The sequence below is a fragment of the Polypterus senegalus genome, chromosome 11 (assembly GCF_016835505.1).
Source record: "Polypterus senegalus isolate Bchr_013 chromosome 11, ASM1683550v1, whole genome shotgun sequence".
Taxonomy (NCBI): Eukaryota; Metazoa; Chordata; class Cladistia; order Polypteriformes; family Polypteridae; genus Polypterus; species Polypterus senegalus.
Window position 1 is genome coordinate 114,742,516 of NC_053164.1, and position 27,216 is coordinate 114,769,731.

Sequence of the window (27,216 nt, forward strand, 5' to 3'; positions counted from 1 at the left end):
TCAATTGTTTCCCCCTTTTGACACCCATATTAGTTTTACCATATGTTTTAGTAGAGAGAATAGGGTGCCACATGGTATGGGTCAGAGAAAACCCCAAAAATTACTCATGATAAATGTAATGTCTGCCTTATTATTTTAGTGCTGACTGAGTCTTTGTGTTTAGAAACCTGTATCACATTTTTCACCATTTCACACCATGTTTTTAAAATGGTACATGGTGATAATTTTATTGTTGAAATTCATCCACCAGTTTCATACTACTACTATATCAAATGTCACTTTAAATAAATTTGAGCTAATATATTTAATAAGTGTTTTACATGAAGCACAAAACAGAACATTATGTTACTTCCTAAACAGCAAAGCCTCACATCAATAGGGAAACAGACCTAATCAGATAAATGCTGTTCACAGTGATGGTCTTTATTCCATAAGACATTGTTTTTTTAGGTTAAAAAATCTTGTGGCATGTTTTGTACATGTACAGTACCCTATAAAGCAAAATTAAGATTTGGAGTCAAAGCTTTGATCAGCCCAACATTTAGTAGGTCTGCACCTCCTGTGGCACCACTTCCATGAGAATCTGTAGCTTCGTAGTAAGGGTATCTGTAAAATAATAAAATCAACATGTCAAACTTATCATCAACAGAAGTGAAAGGCCATTCCCCACAGAGCACTGCTTCTCTGTTATTTTGAAATGAGTTGTCTGATTAAGAACTGCTTAAAGTGAAAACTGTAAAAACGAAGACTTTACTTGTAAATATTCACATACACATGTAGGAAAACTGGGTATAGGCACAGTTTCCAACATGTGTTTGCTTAAATAGAAGAGTGACAAGCTATACTTTATGTGAAGTGTTTCTTATAACAATATTTATAAATACTGTAGGAAGAAGGAGTAGCACTTTTCTTATACATTTATAAAGACACTTTATCTTTATTAATGCAACTTTGTATGTTACTTGGTCACTGCAAAATGTGCCTTATTTGTTAATGCTTTTGTATTTGCTTAAGACTTATCTGAATATTGTGATAATTGGTTTAGGTAGAAAGTGTAAAATGCTCTGTGCCACTGTAGGTGTAGAATTTTAGAATTACTACTTTGGGATGATTTTTGACTGTAAGAGATTAGGAAATTCATCTACTACAAAGCACGAGAGCACTTTTTATAACCCCCAATTCTTAGTTACATAAGTATGTCTTGCTATAGCTGCTGCCTTTTATGGTAGATGTGTATAAGCTCTTAAAATACATTTGGGAGACAGGAAACAGTTTTAAAAAATTGACAGGAGGAGCACATTATGCACAGATTAGCTTAATAAAGGCAGTAAAAGAGCTGATCAGACAGAAGAAAGTAGGAGGAGCAAAGTCAACTCAAGAATGCTCTGAGTTACTGTTAGCTATTTTAATAATCCATAAAAATTCAAATTTATAAAAGCCTGCTTTCCTGCTTGAATGTTTGTTCTATTTTAATCGCTGGGGGCTGGAAACCAAATTATTTCTCAGCTAGGTCAATCAGAGGTGAGGGAAAGAGAACAGAGGTGATAGATCCCAGGGATCAACACTATATATGTGGCAGGGGTACTTATAATATTCGCATTATATTCAGTTAATATACCCCTCAAAACAAAATAGTTTTAAAGAGTTAGTTTTTTGTTTGTGTTTCTTTTTAAACACATGTAAATCTGCCTAGAGTAGTGTACAGGTGGTGACATCACTCATGCACAATGCAAACTAGGCAGCTATATAAAATAGGCAGAAGTGGATGAATGCATGAAAGTTCTGTGTATGACTCCTGCAGCTCTGTGATGTCACGCTGGGCTCACAAAATTTCCTGGAGTGGTGGGAAAAAAGGCTAAGTCAGCCACATTGTGAATTTCCATGAAAATATTTGTCAAAGAAGGTCATTGGCGAACGAATTTCGATAATCAACACATTCCAATTTATTACACACACGCTCACACTCTGCCAGTACAAAACAACTAACATAAATGGTTTCATAATGTAGGAAGAAGCAAAGTTCTCATGTTAACATAGAAGGAACATGCTAATGACTGGGTAATAAATTCAAGCAGTGCACTCAAATTAGTGTGGCAGCAGTACTAAATCCATACAACTATACTGTCTACTACACAATGGTCCTTATATATGACATCCTATTAGGCTGTTACAAACTCAAACATGTCTAACACACAATTTTGGCAACTACAGTACTGTGATTTTTACCAGGATATGGATGAAGTTTCCAAATACTGGAATCTGCACCAGAAGAAGAAAATGTACTGTTGGCCACTTACAAAAAGCTCTGATGAAGCATAAAGGCAGTCTCTGCTTCTGAACCACAAGGAAATAAACTGGGACACCAGTCAGTGTGAGGGCAAAACTGATGCCTGTGTTGACTGGATCAGAGTAGAGGGACATTCCCACAATGAAAAAACATACAACTGTAAAAACAGCAGGGACGAATAGATGTACCTGTGCAAAGAGCGAGAGAGAAACATTAGCATTGTCTTGAAAAAAAAATGCCACAGCTAATTTACATTTCAACTGAACTACAAGTGAATCAACCTTCTCCTTTAACAGCTAGTTTGTAAAACAAAAATGAACCAGTTTAAGACAACCTGAAAACAAGTGAGTGCTGCAATGTGTGCCAATTAGGTTTTCCTTGGAGTACTCTAGTTTTGCTTTCAGGTGCAAAAGACACATAAATCAACTAGCAACCCTGAATTGCTCCAGTATAAGTCAATGTGTGTGTGTGTGTGTGTGTGTGTGTGTGAGTGTGTGTGTGTTTGACTGTACAAATATACAAATGTTACACTGACGCTATATCCAGGGCTCCTTCCTACGTTAAACGGTTTGCTGCTAAAACAGGAATTTGCTCCCATGGCTTTGAAAATGATTAAAAAATAAAATGATAGAAAATAAATGTGAAAAACAAAAGTAATTAAAAATACGCATAAATAAAAGGTTAAAACAATGCCCCTGTTTCTTGTTTATTTCTTTAAACTTTCTCCATCTAAGGTATGGTTGGGATAGTGTGCGTGAATGGCCCCTACTTGACCTGGCACCCTGTTTGAAGTTGATTCTTACCTTCTGCCATTTGATGTCTTGTCAAACTATGGCCCTCCAAGAATTAAAAGGGTTTGGGAATGTTGTCTTATGTTAGAATGCTGCTTTATATTATGTAGTTTATACAATGGTGCCAAAAATATTATGTTGCTACAACTCAGAACTTGAAACCTTATTTGATTGTAAGGCCAATTATATTTTTAATATTGTAGCAACCTCTGAAGGAACCAATGGATGCAGGAGTACTTTACTTTGTTAATGCAATGCAGGGTCTACCATTGTTTCCCTCTTGTCAGCCCAAAGTTAAGGTCCCAGACACAACATTAAAATAAGAAAATCACAAGCACTCACTACTCTAGCTAGCAGTGTTTTCCTCCTATATCTCACTATTTGCTCAGCTATCCTCCTGATCTTCCTCATCTTCTTGAGAAACGGCTTTTGTTTTACTGTATGTTGAAGAAAAAAAGTTACATTTAACGTCTCATATTCATACCTGTATGTCTATAAAAAACAAGTTATATCTAACATCTCATTTCCAAATAAAATATTTTTTAAGAAGCACTGTTTTTTGATACAGGTATTGTCACAGAGTTACACAAGAGACTTGAAGATGAGTCCAGGTTTTTAAAGAAAATTCAGGCACTTTATTACCATATAGAGAAGGCAGGTACAGTCTCAAGACTTCATTCAAAACAGGAACTCTTACTTATACACACAAGCACACAAGATAAAAGTTGCGACACAATAATAGTCCTGCTATAGCTCTCATCTTCAGATTAGAAGAACACCAACAGCTTGTAATCATAACTGTGGCAAACCAGGAGAGTGCAAGGAAGAGTAAGTCGAAGCCCAGTGTTAAATGTTCTAAACATCGTGCAACAAGCATGTTGTGTGGTAAGCCTGATCCTGCAGAGGACAACCAATTGTTTTGCCCTTGGTTTACTGTTTACCAGATACAGAAGAGCAGCTATGAAATTGCACAGCCACAGTTAGAGATGGTGAATCACTAGTGACCCTGGTCAAAACAGTATATGTACTTTCCCCGTATTCATTATAACAAAATTTAAGTTATAACAAAATATTTTTATGGTCCCATTAATTCAGTTACAACAGGATTCCACCTGTATTATGCAGCTCAGAAGATATAGCTCTTGAAATAGGTAAATACACCCCAGCATGCTCATCATTCCAGCTGATATCAGGCTAGTCTCTCATACTGGTGCTTTTTTAAATCAAATCTTTATTGAAATTAGAATTAATATCTAAGTGAGTTTAATCAAGACAAGTTAACTTGAATTAAGCAAAACAGACTTTTCCTGCAAAATGCTCAATATGATATTTAATCTCATGAAAGGAAAATATGAGAGATGGTCCCTCAAAATGAGATATTTATACTTGCTAAGATATTCATTTATACACTGAACACCTATATAGGCTTTTATTTTATTTTAATAATCCTGATTTTATACAGGATTTTCATCTATACTCAACAAACAACTGATTTTTTTCCTATAAAATAAACTTTTTTTTCTGGGAATAGTTTTGCCAGTTAATGAACACAAGTTTCCAAAAGTAAATTCACCTTGCGGATTTATTATTTTACTTTTATTATATAATAATTGAAAAAGACACAATAATTAAAATGTATTCTAATTGTTTTACTTATTTAAATTACTTTACTTTGGGATAAAGTAATCTTCATGTTATAAAAATAAGCAATTGAGCACTTCTCACGCAGTTAAATAATTTCACCATCATTAGAGTTCATTCAGAGTATTTGTCAGATTTTTGGGTTATGTCTGCTTATTAATAGGTTAAAACCAACTAGAGCGCAAATGGTGAAAATAACTTTTAACTACAGTATTTCCTGCCTTGTGCCCAATACTTGTTGAGATAGGCTCCAGATTCCTCACAACCCTGCTCTGAATAAGTGGGTTTGGAAGATGGATAGATGGATGAAAGAAATGTACATAACCATTACCTTATTTATGGGAAATAGTGGTATTCAACATTAAATGTATTCCTACTCTGCTTGTGAAGTAATTTATTAGCAGAAGAAACAAAACCATATAGAGCGAATAAGAAAGTAATTACCTTAAAAGGCCGTGGAAGATCTGGATTCTGATATCGATGGATCATAAGGCCCATAGTAGTCAGGCCAATAAACAGCCAACGAGGAAAACTGTAAAAATGCATCAGTCCAAAGAGTTCACCAACCAAGATCATGAAGACCATGACAGGGTACTGCAAGGAAGTGAGTAAGACCATTAATCCTGTATACAGCACATCTTTTATTACATAAAACAGGGCATGACTGAAAAAAAATGAATGTAATGGTGATTTTAGATAAGGTAAAGAGAAAATAAGTTCTTGACTTGGAACTAAAATTATCTCTGTAGCCACAAAGGAAAATGTGAGCTAAATTGAGCACAGCTACTTTAACTGAGATACTGCAATAGTTAAATAGAAATATCTGTTCTTTAGTAAGCAGGCTGATCATACTGCATATTACATTTGCTTTAATTAGTGAGCAGTGGAAATGGACACCGATATCATAAAACAGTCAGCTGTTACCAATATAAGCACTGCTGGCAGAGGAGTGTGCCTTCGAATGTGAATCATAGCAAAGAGAACAGGCCACTGTCCTTCTCTGGAGCCAGAAAACAACATCCTGCATAATGAAATTAGTGAAGAGTAGAAATAAGAACATAATTAAGACAAAAAAAGAAAAAGACATCAACAAAACTATAAGTGTGAGATAGACAAAAAAAATCATAAATATATACAGCAGAGATAAAATTAATACGGCCACAAGTCTTAATATATACTGAATATTTTTGCTATATTTTAAAAAACAAAAAGGGTGCTGGTGTTCCATTATGTTTAGGAATACAGTGTCTACGCAGAGATCTTTTTACACCGTTTTTAATTTGGCCTATTATATAAAATATATCAACATAAAATCATTACCTTGGTGTCCACTGTTTACAGAGCTTCCCAACTCAGCAGTCATACACAACACTTAACACAAGAAGGAATGAGAATCTGGTGTCAGTGCTAATTATTTTTGCATATGATTTGGGGCATAAGAAATTTGACAAGGTACTGAGTCACTGAGGTTCATTTGGTTGCCTAATGGCTATGATTCTGTCATATATCCAGATACATTCTAAAACTTGCTAAACAGATCTCATTTGCAAGTTGGGAATCCAGTATTGGACAAGGCACCTTTTCGTTGGAGGCTCATTCATGCATACACCAACAGAAAGTGAATTTTGAATCTTTAATTAACTTAACATTAATGTCACTAGCATGTGGGAAGAAAACCAACATAGATATGGTGCAGAACATAGAGACTCCACATGTACATTGACTGGGCATGTGATTCAAACACAGCACGCTGGATCCATGAGTAAAAATGAGGGCAACAGATTAAGCAAAGACTTTTAAGTCAATATACCTATTTTATATGTCTGAATTCAGATTTGATCAATTTAGATGAGAAACTCATAACCTCTAGAACACATGGGAAACAGGGTTCCCAAAAATAGTGGTAATTATTGTGATTGGCTGGTATTAGGGTTTTCTTTTTGTTTCATTTTTCATGGTCCTGTCTTAGAAAGTGGTGTCATTTATACATTGACCAAGGTTTTTCAATAGTGGAAGGGAGACAATGAAAAAACTGGTGACAGAGTCAACATGAGGCCATCAAATGATTTTGCAATGTCATGTACAATACCGTACTACAGTAAGTCAGAGGACAATGAGGCGGGACTGGGAGGCCTACATTACATATAATTATGCTATACCTTTTCAAAATCATTAATGACCCTTTAAGATGTGTATTAAGTGTGAATTTAACATTCCTTTCTTCCTTTCTTGTTGTCAAGTGGCTTTAGCCTTGATAAACCTCATATCAATTTATCTGACATGACACCTGTCTACTCTAAGTCCTTCATATCTATTAGTTCATTGAAAGAGGGCAAAAAATATAGGATCTCAAAGATTAAAAGCTCGTAATTCTATATACAACATTTTTCTATGTACTGGATACATTGAATAACATTTTTTATTTTATTAGATATTATGTTTAGTGTGAAATATATATAGGAATTTCAGTCTTTGCACTAAATTTACAGTAAACCATACTTAAACAAATTCTGATTACGGAACTAGATAAACACAAATGGCTAAAGTTAGAAGGACAGCTACCTTAGGAAGATGCAAGACATTAAATATTACCAAAAGAGTTTAATGGTGGAATATTATCTGGTTAAACATATGGCAATTTGGTGACTACTATTATGCAGAAGTATGATGGAGATTAGGCCTTTCCATCCTAAAAGACACTAGTAAAAAAGGGGCTCCACTTGTCTCAATAAAGCATTAGTTGTCTTCTCTAAACAAGCATTTAAAAACCAGAGAATCAAAGCTTTTGTTTGCTTTAGAGAGTAACCTTACCTACAGGCAGATAATTTCATGCTACTCTCCTTTTTTTGTTTACAAGACTAAAGATATTCTTTTGCAGTTGTTTACTTTAACTTTTAGCAAACTTGTACACCGCTAATGGCAAATATGTAGAATTCTACACACATCTTCGTCAGTTTCATAACCTATTAAATCTTATTCCGAGTCATGGAAATAAAAAGCCTTCAGTTGAATGCCTTGGAATTATCTTACCCCTTTGTACCTATAAAATGTTCAGTTTCATAGGGGTACAATCTAAGCAACAATGGTGAATTTAATTACACATTATTATTATATGATAAATTTACCCCAGGTTATACATACAAATACTTAAATTACATCCCTACTCCATCTACAGTGGTGCTTGAAAGTTTGTGAACCCTTTAGAATTTTCTATATTTCTGCATAAATATGACATAAAACATCATCAGATTTTCACTCAAGTCCTAAAAGTAGATAAAGAGAAACCAGTTAGACAAATGAGACAAAAACTATTATACTTGGTCATTTATTTATTAAAGAAAATGATTGAATATTACATATTTGTGAGTGGCAAAAGAATGTGAACCTTTGCTTTCAGTATCTGGTGTGACTTCCCTTTGCAGCAATAACTGCAACTAAACATTTCAGGTAAGTTTTGATCATTCCTGCACACTGGCTTGGATTTTAGCCCATTCCTCCATACAGAACAGCTTCAACTCTGGGATGTTAGTGGGTTTCCTCATATTAACTGCTCGCTTCAGGTCCTTCCACAACATTTCGATTGGATTAAGGTCAGGACTTTGACTTGGCCATTCCAAAACATTCACTTTATTCTTCTTTAACCATTCTTTGGTAGAACGACTTGTGTGCTTAGGGTCGTTGTCTTGCTGCATGACCCACCTTCTCTTGAGATTCAGTTCATGGACAGATGTCCTGACATTTTCCTTTAGAATTCATTTTTCCATCAATAAAGGCAAGCCGCCCTGGCCCAGATGCAGCAAAAAATGCCCAAACCATGATACTACCACCACCATGTTTCACAGATGGGATAAGGTTCTTATGCTGGAATGCAGTGTTTTCCTTTCTCCAAACATAACGCTATTCATTTAAATCAAAAAGTTCTATTTTGGTCTCATCTGTCCACAAAACATTCTTCCAATAGCCTTCTGGTTTGTCCACGTGATCTTTAGCAAACTGCAGATGAGCAGCAATGTTTTTTTTGGAGAGCAGTGGCTTTCTCCTTGCAGCCTTGCCATGCGCACCATTGTTGTTCAGTGTTCTCCTGATGGTGGACTCATGAACATGAACATTAGCCAATGTGAGAGAGGCCTTCAGTTGCTTAGACGTTACCCTGGGGTCCTTTGTGACCTCGTTGACTATTACACGCCTTGCTCTTGGAGTCATCTTTGTTGGTCGACCACTCCTGGGGAAGGTAACAATGGTCTTGAATTTCCTCCATTTGTACACAATCTGTCTGACTGTGGATTGGTGGGGTCCACACTCTTTAGAGATGGTTTTGTAACCTTTTCCAGCCTGATGAGCATCAACAGCTCTTTTTCTGAGGTCCTCAGAAATTTCATTTGTTTGTGCCATGATACACTTCCACAATGTGTTGTGAAGAGCAGACTTTGATAGATCCCTGTTCTTTAAATAACACAGGGTGCCCGCTCACACCTGATTGTCATCCCATTGATTGAAAACACCTGACTCTAATTTCACCTTCAAACTAACTGCTAATCCTAGAGGTTCACATACTTTTGCCACTCACAAACATGCAATATTCAATCATTTTCCACAATAAATAAATGACCAAGTATAATATTTTTGTCTCATTTGTTTAACTGGTTTCTCTTTATCTACTTTTAGGACTTGAGTGAAAATCTGATGATGTTTTATGTCATATTTATGCAGAAATATAGAAAATTCTAAAGGGTTCACAAACTTTCAAGCACCACTGTAGTAAAAATGAGTGATGGTTTGAAAAAAATATTTTTACCTTGGACTAGCAAAGCAGCCTCCCATCAGAGATCCCAAACAGGATGCAGCAACAAGGATAGGAATGACAGAGGAGAAGCCTTGGAGTGCCCTGTCAGCAAAAGTCTGAAAAAGATTACATGAGGAAAGAACTAAAGCAATGGAAATTTGTCAAATACTGTAGCGCGGCTGTTCCATATTTATAGAGTCCTGAGCTCAAAGCTTTTGCATGTTCTGCTAGCATCAGACTAGATTTCTTCTGTAGGTACTCTGTTCTTCCTAAAACATCTCAGTAAGATATGGTTTAGGTAATTGTTAAAAATGTACCAAATTTCTGGTCTTTGAAACCCTTGTGCAACAAAAGTTGATTTCTGTCTTTAATCCATCATTGCCAGAATAAACACAGACACCCCACTGCTATCTGCACATTCCCTGTCCTTGAACTTTAACTTGCTTCACATATATGTCTGAAACTTTGTAGGGATTCTGCCCCTACTAAACTTTATTGTAAAGATCCTCTCCACTTAAAAACTCTTTTTTACCTTAACTGTTGGCAAACAACAAATCTACAAAGTATTTTGCCAACCAACACTGATCCGACTGCCAGACCATGACAGAACACTCTTATGAGCACACTCACACTCACACTCAGTCTTACCAGGCCAGTTTAGAGTAAACAGTAAATCTGAAATGTGAGAAGAGGAGGAGAGAAAAAACACAGAATACAGGGTGGAACCTGCTTGTTATAGCCAGGCACTGACAAAGCTGGGATTCACATCCTGACTTCTGAAGTTGTGATGTGGCTGTACTAATCACCACCATACACTGTGCCATCATACAGACCTTTTAGAGACCTTCTAATTAAAAAATATTTATTACATATTCATTCATATTTATTAAAAAATGTATCCACAAACCACAGCCACAGCATTCGATTCCAGAACATCCTGAGATGTCATCAACGTGTAATAAGAAATGTTTGTCAGAAGATAAGCAACTATCACTGTTAGCATGGACAGTATGATCGACAAAGGGATGTTTCTGAAAAAAAACAAAACACACACACACACAAATAATCAACCAAATTTATCCTTTTATCACTCCAGTCATATTGAATACTAGCAATATTTGCAGAGAGCATAATGATTCGTCAACACAAGGAGTGCAAACTCTGTCTAAAGCACAACTCATGTCCAAAAAAAAGCTTAAATATTTGATTAAAAACAATTAACCAATACATCATTAAATTCAAATACCAATATAAATAAATAACTACAAAGATTACAAAAGAAAAAAAAAATCAAATTCCACACAGAATTCCTAAATTCCTTAATAAGGACCTCATTTAAACAATGTGAAATTTCACAATCAAAATCGGGGAAACAGAAAGCAAGAAGTCAAGTAGACTTCAAAGGAAAATGATCAACAGAGCACCAAAACCTAAATAGCTAACACAAGCTAGGGTACCACCCCGGCTCCAGTTTAAAATGCTTCTTTTTGATTTGTTTGTGTTAATTTCATTATTGTGCATTGTTTTTCAGTATGTGTTTTAATATTTCTCTGTTAATTCAATATTTGCCTAATTATGTAATGTCTTTTAATTTTATTTGATTTAGTTATTATGTAGTATCAATGTGTGTCTCAAGAGACTGAGTAAGGAATGTCTGGGCTTGCAAGTGTTCTGGATAAAAATCAAGATTCTGGACTTTAATGGCCTCTTGGACACAACCATCTGCAGTGTGTCTGTCTGTGGTGAGACCTCATTGAGAGGTTTACTTACCTCGGCAGCAACATTTATCTCTCTGGTGACTTCTTCTATGAAGTCAGTAGATGGATTGGGAGAGCATGGGGGGTCATGAGGTTGCTGGAAAGGGGCGTGTGGCACTGCTAATATCTCTGCAAAAAGATGAAGGTCCAAGTCTTTAGAGTCCTGGTTGTGAGACATGGACGCTATCCAGTGACCTGAGACGAAAATGTGTTTGGTTATGTGTCTCTTCAGAGAATCCTTGGCTACTGCTAGCTTGACTTTGTGTCGGAGGGGTTGCTCACAGAGTCCCAAATGAGGGACATTGCCTGCATTGTGAGGGAGTGTCAGTTACAGCACCACGGTCATGTGGGGTGATTCCCCAAGGGTGATCTGGCTCACAAGAACCTCATTGTCGAGGACTCGAGCGGCTGGACCAGGCCAAGGGGATGCCCATGTAACACTTTGCTGCGGAAGATAGATTGGTCGTTTCTGGAGGGTGGGACTGGACCGTGTGTCTGCCTGAGGGTTTGCCAACCAGGATCCCAAGCTGTTTTAATATGTAGTGGGTGAGGCAACACGCTGTACCAATGCATGCACCACAACCTGACCTGACCTGAATGTGTGTTTTGTGGTGTTCTTATGTTCCGGGCATTTTGTGGGTGGTTCTTCAAGAGACAGGACCATCGGTCAATCATTGTTATTGACAATCCCCAGCCCTTTCAAAGGAATCTTGGAACTGAAGTCTCAGTGGTTCATTTTGAATGTGATGTGGTGTTTGGTGGAATTATAAATATTGTGCACTTTGTGATCTATGATTTTTTTGGTTTGGTTGTTCACTTTTTGTGTCTATGAATTAAGGATACTCTTTTGTACTGTGGTTACCTAGATTGTCTTTAGCAACCTCTTTTTTCTCATTAAAGCCTTTTGTGTATTTTGCTCCTGTTGCTAATAAACATCTTCTTTTATAAAGTTTACTTGAAGCAGAGTTAGAGTTTTCATGGTCCTTCCTCTGGTTAGAGATACTTTAAGTTGTATAAAGGCTTTTGCAATTATTTTGAATTTCAGAACCTAACTTTCCTTCTGAGGTGATGTCAGTCCTGAAGTATCCTGTCTTCTTGTGCCCAGACTTGCCTTAGGGTGAGACTTGTTATGTGGGCTGTTTGGTGCTCCCAGAGAAATAATAACAAATAATTCATCAATGTTCTTATTTTAGAAATAAAAGGAATAAATATGAATACCTCCTTATTGAAAACTTCTGAAAACACAAAATACAGAAAGAGTATATAGAGCTGAGAAAAAAAACAAATGTCAAGAAAAACTAATCATGCAAGTGTTTGAATTTCATGACAGCACTGTGTTATATTCTAACTACTGTATATTCAGTTTGACTTTAGTGTAAAGTATGGAATTTTGAGTTAATATATATGATCTTTTACAAATGGTTCTAAGTAAATACTTAAATGAAGTTGTAACAATTAATTATTAAACATAAGTAAAAGGAGTGAATGTAACTTGTGGGTTAACTAAATGTAGCTTAAAGCTGAAACATGTGAGATCTGCCTCATCTTAGAGAAAAGTACCAGCATTATTTTCCATGGGTCAGAAAGAGGTAAATAAGTAATGAACAACCCTCTAGAAAGTGATGGTAAACTAATGAGAAAGACCAAACACCCCCTCCTATGAAGCAGTGCTAAGAGCAATAGAAGAATCTGCAGAATACCCTACGCACAAGGCAGCATTCAGATTAACCTCTTAACGCGCACACGTACCGGTCCCGGGACATAACAGCGGTTCAAAAACGTTACAGTAATGTGTGCATGCCCATCTGCCATGCATCTCGACACCCTACCCATCAAATGAAACCTCAAAGTCTCGTCTTTCCGATGATATAAACCATTTTGACACACAACAACCACAGCACTGACACTAAAGCCTTTTTTACAGAGAAATACATACTTTTAAGAGTTGACCTTCCCTACCTTTGAAGACCCCCTGCAAGTGAAACATCAATATTTCCGAGCAGTATTGATCCCATTGTGTCCGTAAGGCTCCAGCGAATATAATCCAGTAAAACAATTTAGGTCCAAAACACACGATATATTCTCAAAGGGACAAAAACTCCAGAAAACGTTTCATAACTTGAGACCACCTAAGTAATTTTTTTTCACTTATATTGCTCATATTAGACGTAATTTGTTTCTGTCGGCGATAACCATGCTACCGCATGAAACACGGAAGTGTTAGCTTTGAAAGACACCTAAGTTGGCCAATTACGACGGGTCTGGGGTTGACTGGCACCTCGTATAGCCAACCAGTGTCACAGAAAGCTTGCAGGGTGACGTATAGCTCTGAACTCTGGTAGAATCTACCAGTTTGATTGGACACTGTGACTGACACTCAAAACTTACAGCCAATGAGCAGCCGAGCATTTTGATATGTAACTTGCCATACTAACTTGTAAACAAAACGATCGAGCTGCGTGAAGGTGGCATTTGTGCCAGTCTGCAGAGTTGGTGCGTGGTTGTTTATTGTGATTTCGCCAAGTTTTTTCGCAGTTTAAATATGAATAAAAGTAGAAGTTTAAACGTAAATAAACGCTTGATTAAATAATAGATGCATGTACGCGTTGCAAAAGTATTCAACCGCACAGGCGTATAATGGAGAGAGCGACGTGCCACGCCTTGTGCTTTCTGCTTGCTAGTGATTGCTGCCATCAAGTGGCACATGGAAAAACGCTGAGCTGTGTTGTAACAGTTTGTAAAAGAAATATATATAGTTTGTGTGCATTTTATAAAAAAAAGTAAAAATAAAAATATAAATATTTTTTGGCCCATAACTTGTATTGACTATTTTACATAGAAATGTGTATTTTTATTGTTTTATTATGGAACATGAATTTCCATAACTAATAGAGTGACACTGTGTGTAGATATAGATTCCTTTAGGTGTAAGCTTTCAGTAGAGCCCTCATTGATATATGTGGGTTGAAGCATTCAAAGTTATTACACTTTTTCCATATGTTCCAAAATGTGGATAATGGTCCCTCTAAAAAGCCCCTGGGCATGCCCACATAAAAACTGGTGTAAAAAATGTCATTTTTACAGGTATTCTTTTCAAATTTGAAATTTGAGTAGTCAACAAGTTATTCTGTTGGTACATAGTGTGTTTCTGTCCCCACCTACCTACTGCAGCTTTATTTTCCTTTATTTTCATAAAAAAACTTAGGCGAGAACAAAAAAATTCGTTTTTTTTGTGAGTTCTAATGTGCATAACTTTTGATCAGTCACACCTACAATGATTCTGACTACTAAGGGTGAAACTAGAGAATGTTACCTTTACAAAGAGACCAAACATGTGTTTATACTCCAGATAGTTCAATAACAGCAATGATTCTAATTTGGAGAGGTCGAATTACAAGCGATTTAGCAAAAATGACCCCGAATGATAAGGGGAATCAAAAACTGTAAAAAGTTACTTGTGGCTTTATTTGGTTGAATAAAAGTGGTAAAGTTTTGCATATTAAGAGTCAGATGATGTGATGCATTAGCTGAGGTAATGGTAATAGTAAAACATAAAAATGAGACATTTATGCATGATCTATGTAATTAAAAAAACATTCTGCATCCTCCTCTGGGCTCCGTGACTGCCCTCTTTGAAGACAGTGGAAATTTTGTTTTCCACAAGAAAAGCACACTGGCTTGAAAGTGGAACAGTGATTAATAAAGATAAGTTGATTTAAATTTAATTAATGGGGACTGTAATATAATGACAGAAACAAAGTGCTGAAGAGAAAACAAAAGTACTATGAACTGTCAAAAATGGGATGGGAACTTAAAAAAATTCTTTCTACATTAATTAAACTTTTACTTACTTAATTAAAAGTTAACCAAATAAAAAGTTTAACAGACCAAATCCAAAAATGTGAAAATAAAGTGAGATCACAACGAACAGAAAATTACAGGAACAAAAGCCAAAAATCAAAATGCAAGACTAAGAAAATAATGTAAAAAAAAAAAACTGAATACACCATTAAAGAGTAGGGATAGGTTGATTTATATGAATGTATCAACACCATTTTGATTATTTGAACAGCAGATGTTTTTAAATTCCACTTGAAGGTGTGATTCCAATGCTCATATCATTAGATAGGTAAGTTTCTGTGTGCTATTTTATCACTAACACTCTCACAGTCAGATAACTAATTTGTCAGTTTTTCAGACAGGGCTTTCAATTGGCTCAGTTGGCAAAAGTGTTGGCCTTTTGCATTTTGCATGGAGTGCAGATCCAAGTTTACCCCCCTGAAGTCCCTTCGGTGTGATCTACAAAAGGAGCACTTTACAAGTGAAGAGAATCTGAGTAGATAGCGTTTATTTATAAGCTAAGTTGACAAACAATTTTAAGGGATACTATTTACACCATAAATGTTTTTCTGTTGCTTCCTATCATTTATTATCCTTGATATTATCGTTAATATTAATGGAATGTTACCTTAAGTAAAGGAATATCTGACTGAAGATTTCAAAGACTTTCATGGCTAACAAGTAACAATAGTTAGATCATGGGTTTTGGGGTTTGAATTTAAGTTTATACTAAGCTTATCAGGTCAAATTTGTTCTTGCTTTGTGCAACATGATTGTTTGTGGTTAGGGGGAATCAGTAAATGTGTTAGTGAGTTTGATTGTGCTTGTGTAACAGGAAGATATATTAGGCATACAGAGAGGAGAACTATACTTTTTATTTAAGAAAATGAAGTATTGTGCTGTGCTAAGGTTAAGATGACTTATTTTTTTGCCAATCACCTCTTTAAAATATGTATTCACAAGGAAAATGAAATCTAAGCAAGTGGAAAAGTATTTATATAATGTCATTAACTCTTGTTTTCCTTGTTGTAAAAATTATTGACTTTTCGAATTTGCCTTTACAATTATTTTGCCTGCTTTAAGAAATCTTGTCAAGCAAATTTTGCTTGACCCATTGGCAGATTTTTTTGATAAATAAAAGCAAAACATCTCTTATTTAAAGTTTTTTCATCTAATTTTTGCATATGCATATTTTGCAGTGTGAATGTTGTTGGCAAAGTCAGATACTTTCTAAAAGTTGGTACAGATGTGTTTACCCAGTTGCTCTTTGTTGGCGTAACTAAAGCAAATCTTCATGCTGACCCATGTATAAATCAGTGAATTATCTTTTCAGCACTATAATGGTATCTGCAGTGGGACTGCTCACCTTAAGTGTCTTACTAATACAGAAGTTTGTAGAAGATACTGCTGCTGCTAATAATAATGGTGATGGGGCTGAAGCTGATGCTGATAGCTGTGGTTCTGTTTGAACAATGTTTCTATTTAATTAAACAGTAAAATGTATACACATTTTGATTTAAATCTAACTGTAGATATTTAAACCTATAATATTAGTGATTAATATTTACTACCAGATGCCATGCCTATTGTGTGGTGATGACTGTGCCAGGTACACATATCTGATGTATGTGGGACTGCCAGACCCAAGAGATTTGATACTTGAGTTCATCAGCATAGGTTGGCCATCGTTAGGATAAATTTAGCATGAGCTGCTACAGTGGGATTATTTCCCTCTGTAAGGACAGGATATGCATTATTGCAAATGTACAAGTGGTCTTTCACAAATTATTCATTGCACTTTTGATGGGAAAACAAACACCAGGGAATGAGGTCTTTTGCATGATTGTTCCATAGTTTCTCTCAAAATTATTTGTGGGCTTAGATTAAAAATAACTGCTGCTTAATAGGGTTCTCTTTGGTTAGTTGGCTGTCCCTTTGAATATCATCCACAGGGGTTCCTTGGGTTGTGAACACTTTGTGCAGAGTGCAAATCAACCACTTTAATAAGCTGAACCAAAGGACAGCACCATCAGAACATGGAACACATAAAGCTACTATGTGTGAGGATGTCTCCTCTTCATGACAGGGTCACTCTATTTGAGCTCCATAAAATTTAACTCATACAACATGTTGATAAATGAAATAATTCATGATGTGTTTAATGGACACCAGGCATGGTCCAGAAATCTGTCTGGGATGGATCAAGGTGCCTTACCTGGCCAGGAAGCCTTTTTAATGGAAGGACAGGGGAGACCAATCACATTGACATTTTGATCCCCCAATAGAATAGGTGGTAGGCTTCCTGGTCTACATTGCCTGCATAGATACCCGCCGGGCACTCTAGGAATTGCAGTTCCATTAGACAGCCTTGCAGAGCTCCATGGGTGCTGTTCCCAATTTAACCTCCTTAGCATTACACCCGAGCTTCAATCGGTCTGTAAAAACAGTGCTAAAGGTGTTAGTTCTGCACGTTAATCGGGCAACTGTATAGAGACATCCTGAGTAAACATGATGCTTGTGTCAATCGCACATTTGCAGTGTGCTGTTCAAAAGCTGTTCAGTTTGGAAAGAAAATCCGCAAGGAACCACACAACTATTGTTCTGACTGTGACTGTATGTATTTCATTGTGCTTCAAGATACACCAAACAAACCACACATTTTGACATTATATGCAGTATTATTATTATTATTGTTGTTGTTATTTGTATCATTATTATACTTTCTACACTTCTGACTTTGTACTTTTACTGTTTTGTTTTTAGAGTTTTGCATGCTTTACAGAAGAAAGATGAGATTTAATAAATATGTCATTTTCAAGCCAAAATTTTTTTTTGAGAAAAAATGTAACGCTAAGGAGGTTAAGGAACTTCCACCTGACCTGGAAGTGCTTTGAACCTTTAGTGTGGTAACACCAGAAGTACTCTCAAGTCTGGCATAAAGGAAGGGACTTGATCTCATCCAGGCAAATTGGATTTGGGCGAGGAATTGGACAACACTCACCTGGAGGAGAGGAAGGAGAGGAAGAAAGAACAACAGAATAGGAGGAATTGTGCCTGTGCATTACCTGTGAAGGTGTTTGTTAAAATAAATCAACTTTTTAATCATTGTTTGAACTGGAACTTGTATTTTTGGTTTTTTTTTTGTGGGGTTTGGGAGCTCAGTGGCACCCCATACAGGTCACACTTCAATTAATAATAATAATAATGTTCTTTGTTCATTTATAGGTTCCATCGCTTTTTTTTCAAATGTGAATGCCTATTATGTGGCAAAGGAGATGGTTAAGACTTCAGTCATTTTCTTTCTATTGGGTTTTGATTAAGTAAGAATAAAGAAAAAATACTGACAGGAATTACAGAGGTTAATTTAGAAATTATTATTATAAATCCATGCATCACTAAGGATTCTGGGTACCCAAACTCAGAAGCTGTAAAAGCAATCTTAAAAAAATGACAGTCAGTACGATTAATAACAACAGTGACTATAACAATACAAAGAAAAAGTGTGTAATATATGAGAAGAGCCTCACACATTAGGGTCAATGAGGTGTCTGTTGGAATTACTTATATTTTTATTGTTTTACTTGTTATTACTAAGGACTGGAAACAGACATTGCATTACAGTCACAACAAGAATCAGGGTTTCTGTTTCACAGGCTGTCAGGGTGTGTAATGTTAGTATCTAATTAAAGCACCTGAATCCTGTAATCTAATTAGGGGTCTTGTCTCTGCATCATCAAATACAATAAAACAGTTAATAACATAATTAACAGTGTAAATAATTAAATAAACAAAAGAAACTAGAAGATTTTTAATAATTATTGAAAAAATAACAGAAATAAAGCTAAATCAGGAAATGCCAGAAAAAAAAGAACTAAAAAGAAATTGCAAAAGAAACAAACCACAACATCCTAGGGTGAGACCCACTGCAAACCATAGCAGAACAATTTTACATAAACTTTTAATTTGCAGCATATGATCCAATTACTGGGCTGGTGCCCTGCCTGGGATTTGTTTCCTGCCTTGCACCATGTGTTGGCTGGGATTGGCTCCAGCAGACCCCTGTGACCCTGTAGTTAGGATATAGCGGGTTGAATAACGGATGGATGATCCAATTATAACATTGAGTTATACAAAGTAATTTGGAAGAGTGTGCAAAACTGACTAGTACACAAAATTTAGTGATTTGAGCATGCAAGCTGTGCTAATCAACTAAAATTAGGCATTGCCCTTTTATTATTGACTAATTAGGCCACCTTTATTTTTAATTTGTTTTGTACTCATGGGCTCATCACAAATTCTTCCTAAGATCAGTTTGGCTCATAAGAGACAAAATCTCCATACCTTTTGGGATTGACAATTTCTTCTGTGGCAAAATTCAAAACAAACCTATTAAAATAAAGCAGAATTCTTTTAATTTCTTTAATTCTGGTACAGTGTAATAGTAAGATCAAAGCTTGCCTTCAGATCTAAGGTGGTGGGCAGACAACCTACAGTAAGTCTACCTAAGAAAGCTGCAGTTGTAACGGCAGACTCACTCTCTGTAACCAGCAGCTACACCACCAAGACTCGTGGCCTGGAAAGCTGAGGACGTTAGACCCGACAAGTCGTACTTTTTCCAAATTAATTTCCCCAATCGATGATCAAAAATAAGATAAAAAACAAACAATATGCAAAATACTAAAGTGAGTATATATTAATAAAGAAAGAAATGAACAAACTCCAAACAATATATATCACATCCAAACAGCACCGACATAACACTCAACACCAAAATTGACCAGTAGATTGTAATAATAAAAAGGTGCCGCAAAAAGTTAATATGCAACACAAACCCTCCCTTGACCCACAATGAACATGAAATTAATGAGTCAAAAAGAAAACACGAAATGCATGATTAAATGGAAAATGTATAATGTGTGTGAACCTGGTTCACCTGGAAAAAGTGTCCTACAGTAATTATACGGATGAAAATGATGGCTTGCTGCTCTCCCCAAATGACAAGAAGCAGTCTCACCGTGCTTATCCTCGGTATATCAGTGTAGTCCAGAACCCCTGGGTTTTGCTTTGGAAAAGTAAAGTTGTCAGGCGTTGAAAGTGTCAAGTAGGAAAAGATGTAAATGATCTGGATTGCTGCTTTCTCCTCGCTCTGCAATGAATAGACGGTATGGTAGAACAGGATTTCTTTTTTTTTTATGAGGGACTACGGTTCCACGGTGTTATTCTTCCCCCTTTGTTTCCCAGGGGAGCACATTTACATAGACACACAGACCATGTAAACAGGACAACGCTACGAAAGACATGACTCAGCACAAAATACACTTATGATGACATTAATCATGTAGTACCGCTACACAGTTAATCCTGAATTCAGTAGCAAGAATCCTAGTTGGTAAAGGAAAATCTGAGCACATCTCATCAGTTTTAGCATTGTTATATTGGTTACTTGTGTCTTTTCAAATTGACTTTAAACTACTAATGGTATATAAAGCCTTAAATAATTTAATAATAATTTTGCTTCTTCCTATATTTTGGAGTGGGGAAAGGATCTTTCACTTAACATCTCAGAAAAGCAGAGGATGCAGGCAGCCATGCATGGAATACACTTTAGCTCCAGATGTACAAAATATACAATCATTCAATTTAAAATCTTTTAGTTGATCACAGTGATCACATTTAAATTGTCCAAAATGTATCCAAGCCAAGATTCAACCTGTGAACATCTCACTGGGGCAAATGTTTTAGAAGTGCACCAAGTTAACATCATTCTGGACAAAAATATTAGAATGCCCATCAGATAGCCTTGGTGTCACAATCACTCCTTACCCACTAAAAGCTGTGTTTGGTTTACTTTCAGATGGGTATAACGTGCAGCAGGACAAATTGATTGCAATTGCCTTTACTTCACTACAAGCACATAGGTTTATCTTGCACAACTGGAAGAATCCCAGCCCACCTGTTAAAAGACAGTAGGTATCTAATGTTATATACTATTTGAAACAAAAAGAAAAATAGAGGATCTGTTCAAAACTTTTTGTTAAATATGGTAAGATCTAATTAAAAAAATGTTAGAATAAGTGCACATTCCCCTTTCTTTGTTATTTTTAAACATTGACTCTTGCTGTTGGGTATCCTCTCTTTCTCTTGGGTGGGGGTTGAATACAAGTTTGCTAAATTAGACTTGATTATACGGTATATTATTTTCTTTGTTGTATAAGTCAGACTTGATTGTATGCATTTTTTTTTTGTTTAAATAAAATAAATTTTTAAAAAAACCCTCCTAACAACTCATTTTTTAAATTTGACTGTCTTGTAACTGTGGTTTAGTTCTACTCTTAATAAACTAGATATGCACAGAATTATCATACTCTTCTGCAATCTTTATTAATCTTTATTTTTCTTGTGTGATATTTGAATGTTTGAATGAAAGTGAATACCCCAAACTGCCACAAGACCCACTGTGTTGAATTATCTAAGACAAACCCTTAAAAAAACAATAAGGAACTACTTAAGAACATTTATGTTAGGTAGGATTATTAGGCAATGAATGATGTGGAGGCAGCGCTTCAATTCAAACACACAATAGATAGATAGATAGATAGATAGATAGATAGATAGATAGATAGATAGATAGATAGATAGATAGATAGATAGATAGATAGATAGATAGATAAATAGATAGATAGATAGATAGATAGATAGAAAGTTGTCCACCTGACTCCTTAATGTACCTTCCAGAAGCGTTAAATCTATCTATCTATCTATCTATCTATCTATCTATCTATCTATCTATCTATCTATCTATCTATCTATCTATCTATCTATCTATCTATCTATCTATCTATCTATCTATCGAATTAATCCTGCTGATAACTTTGTACAGGTTGAGGTAGGTTGGCTATTTTTTCACTAGGAATCTTAAAGCTACTTGTGCCAACCCTTTGTATTCAAGAAAGAACTTACCAGAGGAAATTAAGCAAGCCAAAGAAATACATTTACAGAGATAAAGAACACCTACCATCCTGCATAGGCATATAATCCTGCATAAAATGCCAACGGTAACTTGTCCAGTGTCAAGGAACTGGTGTCAAAGGCTTTGTGGAAATTTTCAGTGTGCCCTGCAAAGATAAAAATACAAACAAATCAAGCATTCTAGCTGTAGACTAGAAGGTGGAGAAATTAGTGATATCAAAGTATAGCAGAGATCAGTGACATCAAATTGTTGCATACACACATGTATATTTCATCCTTTGTAAATGGAGGCTGAAGTACTGTTAGTACATGATTAGGTAAAGCTCACATTTCCCTAAAGTAGAAAAATCTACCAGAAATTTTTAAACAGGTGAGAAATCAAAAAGTTTTCAGTCTGAGCTGAAAGGAACATTTTATGGTGTTGATCTTGTGAGTGTCCAAATTATTGCTCTCATTTACTAATACAGTAAAGTCTCGTTTATCCGACCTTCGCTTATCCAACATTCTGTATTATCCGACGTCCCACCGCAAAAAAAAAAAACAACGCATCAATCGGCAACAAGAACTGCAAGTTGCGAGCGTAAGTGGGGTCTATTTTTTTGTTTGCTAACTTCATTTTTTGGCGTGTGTGCATGGTGTCTCTCTCTCTCGCGGCGTGCTTGTGTGTGTGTGTGCGTGCGTGCGACTCTCTCGTGCGCGCGCATGTGTGTGTGTGCATGCGTCTCTCTCTCGCGTGCGTGTGTGTGCGTGCGTGCGTCTCTCTTTCTCTCACGCGCGTGTGTGTGCATGCGTGTCTCTTTCTCTCACGCTGTCTGTATTTCTCTCACACTACATAGGGAATGCACAGGGAGAGACTGAACACGTGCGGAAATCATTGGCGCGCACAAACCGAAAGGGAAACTGGCTTGTTCCTATACCGAGTGTGTGGTCGTGAACAGAGGCAAAAGTTTGGCAAACTTTTTGGTCATAACCCGATTTGTATGTGTTCAGAGACGTTCATGAACCAGGCCACTGTATGAGGTTCATAATGTGTAAAATTATAACATAGTTTGATGTTTAATAGGCTTTTTCTTAAAACCTCCCATTATCCTACATTTTCGCTTATCCGACGTTCTGCCGGCCATTTTATGTCAGATAAGCGAGACTCTATATGTATATTGCTTTTTGTGATTTCTAGTGTATGTGTTTAGTTTCAAAACCAATTCAATACAGAAGATGAGAAGCACAAAATCAAGCTTCATGCTATCATTGAATTTCTCACTCTAGAGAACACTACATCTTTTGAGAGTCATTCTCACCTGTATGATGTGGAGAGAAGCCTGGACCAACATCAAATGGTAGCTCAAGTTTCACCACTATACAATAACATTATAAATGCAATCTTGTAAACTCAAAAAACACCTTTGTTTTTAGCGCTGGGCTGCCCAATATACCTCTCCTGTCACAGATACCTAGGCTATGGAGTCATTTATTAGGAAGTCCTGGTAAGTGCAGAAGGATGAGACTAACTAGAACATTCAAGCCAGTCTATAAGGCAAGTAGATGAATACTGCAGACACTTTATATGATAATAGTCTCCAACATGCAGTAATTATAAGACTGTTGAAATAATTGAGTATTTTTTTGTCTTTCGATACTGGAGAACTTAATAGGAGAAACAGGTAGTGAAAATTTTTCGGCTCTTACAGTAGATGCCATATGGGAATTTGAGATAGATCTTAGATTTTCCTATAAAGTAATCTACAGTGCATCCGGAAAGTAATCACAGCGCATCACTTTTTCCACATTTTATTATGTTACAGCCTTATTCCAAAATGGATTAAATTAATTTTTTTCTTCAGAATTCTACACAAAACACCCCATAATGACAACGTGAAAAAAGTTTACTTGAGGTTTTTGCAAATTTATTAAAAATAAAATAACTGAGAAATCACATGTACATAAGTATTTACATCCTTTGCTCAATACTTTGTCGATGACACCTTTGGCAGCAATTACAGCCTCAAGTCTTTTTGAATATGAGGCCACAAGCTTGGCACACCTATCCTTGGCCAGTTTCACCCATTCCTCTTTGCAACACCTCTCAAGCTCCATCAGATAGGATGGGAAGCGTCAGTGCACAGCCATTTTAAGATCCCTCCAGAGATGTTCAATCGGATTCAAGTATGGGCTCTGGCTGGGCCACTCAAGGACATTCACAGAGTTGTCCTGAAGCCACTCCTTTGATATCCTGGCTGTGTGCTTAGGGCCGTTGTCCTGCTGAAAAATGAACTGTCGCCCCAGTCTGAGGTCAAGAGCTCTCTGGAGCAGGTTTTCATCCAGGATGTCTCTGTACATTGCTGCAGTCATCTTTCCCTTTATCCTGACTAGTCTCCCAGTCCCTGCCATTGAAAAACATCCCCACAGCATGATGCTACCATCACCATGCTTCACTGTAGGAATGGTTTTGGCCTGGTGATGAGCGGTGCCTGGTTTCCTCCAAACATGATGCCTGGCATTCACACCAAAGAGTTCTAACTTTGTCTCATGAGACCAGAGAGTTTTGTTTCTCATGGTCTGAGAGTCCTTCAAGTGCCTTTTGGCAAACTCCAGACGGGCTGCCATGTGTCTTCTGCTAAGGAGAGGCTTCCGTCTGGCCACTCTACCATACAGACCCGATTGGTGGATTGGTGCAGAGATGGTTGTCCTTCTGGAAGGTTCTCCTCTCTCCACAGAGGACCTCTGGAGCTCTGACAGAGTGACCATCGAGTTCTTGGTCACCTCCCTGACTAAGTCCCTTCTCCCTCGATCGCTCAGTTTAGATGGCCGGCCAACTCTAGGAAGAGTCCTGGTGGTTTCGAACTTCTTCCACTTACGGATGATGGAGGCCACTGTGCTCACTGGGACCTTGAAAGCAGCAGAAATTTTCCTGTAACCTTCCCCAGATTTGTGCCTTGAGACAATCCTGTCTTGGAGGTCTACAGACAATTCCTTTGACTTCATGCTTGGTTTGTGCTCTGACATGAACTGTCAACTGTGGGACCTTATATAGACAGGTGTGTGCCTTTCCAAATCGTGTCCAATCAACTGAATTTACCACAGGTGGACTCCAATTAAGCTGCAGAAACATCTCAAGTATGATCAGGGGAAACAGGATGCACCTGAGCTCAATTATGAGCTTCATGGCAAAGGCTGTGAATACTGATGTACATGTGATTTCTCAATTTTTTTATTTTTAATAAATTTGCAAAAACCTCAAGTAAACTTTTTTCACATTGTCATTATGGGGTGTTGTGCGTAGAATTCTGAGGAAAAAAATGAATTTAATCCATTTTGGAATAAGGCTGTAACATAACAAAATGTGGGAAAAGTGATGCGCTGTGAATACTTTCAGAATTGGCCCCCATGGCCATGGAGTTCTTATGAACAATGACAGGACAACAAAAATTATAGGCTACAATATAATTAATAATAATTCTATTTGTCTTAATTACTATTATGTCTCATTTAAAAGCCCATCATTGACAACATGTATTCCTTGAGTTCACACACTGCTATTAGTATTGAAAGATTCAGCAGCTGAGGACCACAGTAATTCTTATATGTAAATGAAGGATTAATCACTGATATGTTGAGGAGCCTCCTCTACTATACACGAGAGAGCAGAAGTTTTAAACATTTGTTGAATAGCTTTGTAGACTACTTTGGAGCTTTTGTTTTCTTTTTAATTTGCAGAATATTATGCTATTCATAATAATGACAAGATCAAATTAAAACTTGTAATAATAATAATAATTCTCTAATTGGAATAGTATAGAACACACAGATAAGGCAAAATAAAAATAAACGATCATCATAACAACATGACTGTACCTCCAAGTTTTGACGGCATTGCTATTGCTGAAGTGGGCAGTGAACAGGAATTATATATATTTGTTTAAAGATAATTATACTTTGGTGTCCCATTATTTTGGCCTGATATTTGAAACACCAGTATATATTCTGATTCTAACTTGTCTCTAAATTGCCATTACCCTGAACAAACCATACAAAAAGTTAATTGTAAAGAACAGACTGACTTGATGTCCTAACTATCTGCTTGCCCATCAGCCTAATAATAATGTATTTAGTACACCTAGCTATTCCCGTTATCCCTTTCTTAGTACATGGCAGCACTTAAAGCAAACTGAACTCTTAGTCAAAGCTTCTGCCAACCTCATGTTCATGCAAGCTTCTCGTGTTCGCACATATTTTTGGATACAAGAATGAAGGATCACTGCCTGTTGGTTGTACAAAAGATGTAGATTATAAGAGTTAAATCCTCAAACAAAACATTTCAGTTACCTGAAGATAGCTTGATCATTCCTGGCACAATAATTAAAACCAAGGCACCTATCTTGACAATGGTAAGTGCTATCTGCAATCGTGTGGACCAGTTCACACTCCAGCAGTTCAGAGCCACAACAAATGCTAGGCAAAGATGAAGAAAGACAAAAGTGGTTAAATAAATGAAAGAAATAAAATGTTTGGGACAAAGATACAGTATCCATCAGGGGGTTAATAAATTTGATGAAGTCCCATCTTCTTTCTCATTAAAATACTTTCTCTAACCATCCTGGTAGTACAGAACCAAACTGAACATCACAAAAGTATGCCAGAACATTCTGAATTATTTTTTACTATGCATTTTCCTAATTTGGGCGACATCAATGATTGCTATTTTGAGTCAAAACATTTCTTATGCATTTTTTTATTATGGACAACTGATATTTAGGGGTTTTCAACCATTTTATTTAATTTGACAAAGTTTACAGTTTATTTTGGTTTGGCCCATTCTTTTGTTGACATGACATGAGAGACATGTTACATGACCGTAATCATTGCATTTGGGATGTTAGTAGCAGTGATGATGTAAATATGCCACCCGTTTCATACTCAAAACTCTAAAACTTCAGTGTTGTTAGTTTCTTTTTCAAGTCAGATACTGTACATGCTAAGGTGTGTTTTGGTTTTGAACTCTTTCTGTCCTGACTCTGATTCCCAGTTTTGCCCTTCTGTATTGTTTGCCTGAATACCATTTCATCTTTCTAGTTGTGACCTGGCCTGCATTTTTACTACTATTCTTGTCTCACATATTACCTCCAGGTTGAATCTCTCACTCACACTAGT

General features: G+C 36.5%; 1 protein-coding gene across 1 annotated transcript in view; it reads right to left on the bottom strand.

Moving 5' to 3' along the window:
* Positions 1-382: 382 nt before the first annotated feature.
* LOC120538601 (cystine/glutamate transporter-like) overlaps positions 383-27,216 on the bottom strand; it is a 45,151-nt gene continuing 18,317 nt past the window's right edge. Inside the window, exons 4-12 of the mRNA XM_039767990.1 lie at positions 26,392-26,517; positions 22,115-22,214; positions 19,441-19,485; positions 10,410-10,533; positions 9,515-9,618; positions 5,644-5,740; positions 5,164-5,313; positions 2,298-2,475; positions 383-606 (exon numbers count right to left, since the gene is read on the bottom strand). Coding sequence (XP_039623924.1) covers positions 542-606; positions 2,298-2,475; positions 5,164-5,313; positions 5,644-5,740; positions 9,515-9,618; positions 10,410-10,533; positions 19,441-19,485; positions 22,115-22,214; positions 26,392-26,517 — 989 coding nt within the window. The 3' untranslated portion in view covers positions 383-541. The remainder of the gene's footprint in view (positions 607-2,297; positions 2,476-5,163; positions 5,314-5,643; positions 5,741-9,514; positions 9,619-10,409; positions 10,534-19,440; positions 19,486-22,114; positions 22,215-26,391; positions 26,518-27,216) is intronic.